Genomic DNA, 4,622 nt, shown 5'->3' with positions numbered 1-4,622 from the left:
CCTTGGCCTCCAAAGTGCGTGGATTACAGGCGTGAGCCACTACGCCTGGCCTGCTTTAGGTTTTATGGCTGAAGAGTCCCCTTGGTGCCTCTGCCTGCGAGGCTGACCTGGGCCGTCAGCAGCTGAGATCTGCATGATACAGTCCAGATGCCAGAAGGAGACTGAACCTCTCTCCTAAATCTCAGCTAGAAAATTCCCAAGAGAGGGCCTCATAGGCCCAGGCAGTGTCTGGTGACTGTCCTGCAATGGCCAGGGGCCACGTTTTCTTATCGGAGTCTTACAGCTCCTGCTGCAGTCAGGGGCATCCAGGACGGGGCTGGGGAGAAGGTCCCAGGCAAGGAGGGTTGGCACCTACTCCGTAAGCGTATTTGTCTCTTTGCTCTTGATCTTTTCTCTACCTCATAGATCCTTCTTGCTCACACTATCAGCCTGTCCTTTTTTTTTCTTTTTTACTGAGCACAGGGGACTTTACTGATGGTACGTGACAAGGTGGGGCTCCCTAGGCCCCTCCCTTTGCAGGGGATCTTCATGGAAACTGTGAGGAGAGGAGATTCAGTGTGGTGGAGACCGAGTGTGGCAGGGACTCCCCAGCAGTGAGGGCTTCCCTCTTCCTCTCGTGCTCTCTCTGGGGCTGGTGGTCCAGGGGTCTTGCTCCTTGGAGGCCATGTGGGCCGTGAATGTTGCTGTAGCCAAATTCATTGTCTTACCAGGAAATGAACTTGACAAAGTGCTTGCTGAGGGCAGTGACAGCCCAGCTTCGAAGGTGGAAGAGCGCATGTCGCTGTTGAAGTCGTAGGAGACCACCTGGTGCTCAGTGTAGCCTAGGATGCCCTTGAGGGGGCGGGCCTCTGACGCCTGCTTCACACCTTCTTGATGTCATCATATTTGGCAGGTTTTTCCAAATGGCAGGTCAGGTCCACCACTGACACGTTGGCAGTGGGGACACGGAAGGCCATGCCAGTGAGCTTCCTGTTCAGCTTAGGGATGACCTTGCCCACAGCCTTGGCAGTGCCAGTAGAGAGGGATGATGTTCTGGAAAGCCCCACAGCCGTCACGCCTCAGTTTCTGGGAGGGGCCATCCACGGTCTTCTGGGTGGCAGTGATGGCATGGACTGTGGTCATGAGTCCTTCCACGATACCAAAGTTGTCATGGATGACCGTGGCCAGGGCACTAAGCAGTTGGTGGTGCAGGAGGCATTGTTGATGATCTTGAGGCTATTGTCATACTTCTCATGGTTCACGCCCATCACGAAAATGGGGGCATCAGCAGAGGGGGCAGAAATGATGACCCTTTTGGCTCCTCCCTGAAAGCGAGCCCCAGCCTTCTCCACGGTGGTGAAGATGCCAGTAGACTCCACCACGTACTCAGTGCCAGCATCACCCCACTTGATTTTGGAGGGATCTCGCTCCTGGAAGATGGTGATGGGATTTCCACTGATGACAAGGTTACTGTTCTCAGCCTTGATGGTGCCGTGGAATTTGCCATGGATGGAATCATACTGAAACATGTAGACCCTGTAGTGGAGGTCAATGAAGGGGTCATTGATGGCGACAATGTCCACTTTACCAGAGTTAAAAGTAGTCCAGGAGCCCAATACGACCAAATCCATTGACTCTGACCTTCACCTTCCCCATGGTGTCTCAGGGATGTGGCTGGTGATGGGAGACAAGATGTGGCCATCTGTCAAACAGGAGGAGCTGAGATCGCCTTTTTTTTTTTGGACAGGATCCTACTCTGTCACCCAGGCTGGAGTGCAGTTGTGTGAACTTGGATCATTGCAGCCTCTGCGCGCCGGGTTCAAGTAATTCTCCTGCTTCAGCTTCCCAAGTAGCTGGGATTATAGGCACATGACACCACGCCTGGCTAATTTTTTATATTTTTAGTAGAGACAGGGTTTCACAATGTTGGCCAGGCTGGTCTTGAACTCCTGACCTCAGATGATCCACACCCCCTTTGGCCTCCCGAAGTGCTGGAATTACAGGCATGAGCCACCATGCCCAGCCCTTTCAGCCTGTTTTGACCTCTACTCATGCAAATTTTACCTTTCCCCTTATGCCTCACTCCACCTCACAGCTTTACCCCCTTCTCCCTAATCGCACCCCACTGTGACTGCCTGAAATGCCATGTTTCTTCATTCAGATTTCTCAGATAATTCAGTGGTTCCACCCATAATTCCACACCAGGCCACCTCACAGGCAGTGAATCACTTAAGGACTGGCTGCCTTGAGGTGCGCAGCCTGTATTCAGTAATCTGCTAGAGCAACATGGAGCTGTACCTTCTGCAAGGCTGTGGGCATGGAACAGGGACTGGTGTCATAAGGAGACATTCCTTATGCCTAGGCATTGAAAGGATACTCCTTCCAAAAGGCCTTTCCCAGCGTTTCCACCCTGAAATCCACTAACCATAGCATCTGACTCTTGACACTGCCCTGTGGTGCAAAGTGCATTTGTCAAAATCCTATTGTCACAGAGATCCAAGTGTATGATTGCTTAAACATATGAGAAGATTATTTCTTGCTCAGACATCAAATGCATGATAAGCAGTTCAGAGAGGAGATGACAGCTTTACGGTGTTGGGGACCTAAGCTCCTTCTGACTTGCTGTTCTATCATCCCTAGGATGTTTGCTTCATCTTCTTGGATCAAGATGGATCACTACCACATTCCAGCCAGTGGGAAGGGGGAAATGCATTTCCCTTTCCTTTCAATGCAGGAGCCAGCATTTGCATACCTCACTTCAATCACACCTCATTAGCCAGGACATAGTTACAGGGTCAAGTCAAGCAGCAAGGAGAGCTGGCCAATGAACTCTATTCAGGGTGGCCAAGTGTCTGGCTAAAAGTTGGGAATTCTGTAATTAAGGAGGAAGAGAAGAATGCATATCCCACCACCCTCCTGTCGCCGCTGTCCACTCACTATCCAGTTTGTCACCATATGCTGGCACACCTCATTCCTGATGTCTTTCCTACAAGGCTCTATTCTTCATCCCCACGGCTCCCACCATGTGCTGGGCTCTTCCTGCTTTATACCCAGTGTCTCACTGGAACATTCTAGCTGGTCCCTTTGCTTTCAGTCACCCTTTGTGATCATTCTATTAATACTTAGCAAATCTGATCATATGGCTCTATTGTCTAGAAATTAATGCCTCCAGCCGGACACGGTGGCTCATGACTGTAATTCCCGCACTTTGGGAGGCTAAGCCAGGCGGATCACGAGGTCAGGAATTCAAGACCAGCCTGCCCAACATGGCAGGCTCTGTCTCTACTAAAAATACAAAAAATTAGCTGGGCATATGCCTGTAATCCCAGCTACTCAGGAGACTGAGGCAGGAGAATCGCTTGAACCCGGGAGGCAGAGGTTGCAGTGAACCGAGATCGCGCCACTGCACTCCAGTCTGCCCACAGAGTAAGACTCCATCTCCAAAAAAAAAGAAAGAAAAGAAAAGAAATCAATGCTTCCCCACTGCCCATAGCAGTGAGATTTTGAGTCTTTTTTTGAGACAGAGTCTCATTCTGTCACCTAGCCTGGAGTGTAGTGGTGACATCACAGCTCATTGCAGCCTTGTCCTCCTGGGCTCAAGTGATTCCCCCCAGCTTAGCCTCCCGAGTAGCTGGGACTACAGGCACACACCACCATGCATGGCTAGTTTTTAAATTTTTTTGTAGAGATGGGGTGTCACTATGTTGCCCAGGCTGGTCTTTACCTCCTGGGCTCAAGTGATCCTCCTGCCTCAGCCTCTAAAGTGTTGGGATTACAGGTGTGAGAAGTGCATCCAGCTGAGTGGATTTTTGAATCCCTGAAGTTACATGCAAATTTTGCCTTTTTAAAAAAAATTTAAAAAAAAATTTTTTTTTGAGATGGAGTCCCAGTTGCTCTGTCACCCAGGCTGGAGTGCAGTGGCGCAATCTTGGCTCACTGTAACTTCTGCCTCCTGGGTTCAAGTGATTCTCATGCCTCAGCCTCCCGAGTAGCTGGGGTTACAGGTGTGTGACACCATACCCTGCTAAATTTTGTATTTTTAGTAGAGACGGGAGTTTCACCATGTTGGCCAGGCTGGTCTAGAACTCCTGACCTCAAAGGATCAGCCCATCTTGCCCTCCCAAGGTGCTGAGATTACAGCATGTGCCACCGCGCCCAGCCCCTTTTCCTTTCTTTTTTATTTTTTAGAGGCAGGGTCTCACTCTGTCACCCAGGCTGAAGTGCAATGGTGCGAAAATAACTCCCTTGACTCAAGCAATCCTCCTGCCTCAGCCTCCTAAGTAGCTAGGACTACAGGCATGTGCCATCATGCCTGGCTATTTTTTATTTAAAACAAATTTTTTTTTAGAGATGGGGTCTTGCTATGTTGCCCAGGCTGGTCTTAAACTCCTGGCCTCAAGCAATCCTTCTGCCTCAATCCCCCAAACTTTTTCTGCTGAGGGCTTTGCATTTTCAGAGGGATCTGTTATTCCCCTCAAGTTACAGGCTCCAGTCCAAATTCCAACTATCAATGTATGAGTACAACGTGTTTCCTAACCTCCCTCTCACATCTCCTCTTTGGTTCCCTCTCCCACGTAACTGAAACTAAAGTTATCCTGAAATTGTCTCCATTGCCCAACAGGTCACACCTTTTTTTTTTTTTT

The 4,622-nt window shown here is 49.9% G+C and overlaps 1 protein-coding gene across 1 annotated transcript; it reads right to left on the bottom strand.

Annotated features, from left to right (window-relative positions):
* Positions 1-1,031: 1,031 nt before the first annotated feature.
* On the bottom strand, positions 1,032-1,610 carry LOC108313216 (glyceraldehyde-3-phosphate dehydrogenase-like). The gene has a single exon (XM_037743096.1). The coding sequence runs from the start codon at positions 1,608-1,610 to the stop codon at positions 1,119-1,121; it is 492 nt and encodes a 163-aa protein (XP_037599024.1). The 3' UTR covers positions 1,032-1,118.
* Positions 1,611-4,622: the final 3,012 nt, after the last annotated feature.

Source organism: Cebus imitator, unplaced genomic scaffold (assembly GCF_001604975.1).
Source record: "Cebus imitator isolate Cc_AM_T3 unplaced genomic scaffold, Cebus_imitator-1.0 Scaffold135, whole genome shotgun sequence".
In the NCBI taxonomy this organism is placed as follows: domain Eukaryota; kingdom Metazoa; phylum Chordata; class Mammalia; order Primates; family Cebidae; genus Cebus; species Cebus imitator.
The sequence above is the reverse complement of the archived record's forward strand: the minus strand, read 5'-3'. Positions and strand labels throughout refer to the sequence as shown.

Bases quoted from the DNA above. Each gene is read 5' to 3' on its own strand.
- LOC108313216 (XM_037743096.1), bottom strand. From the start codon at position 1,610: ATGGATTTGGTCGTATTGGGCTCCTGGACTACTTTTAACTCTGGTAAA.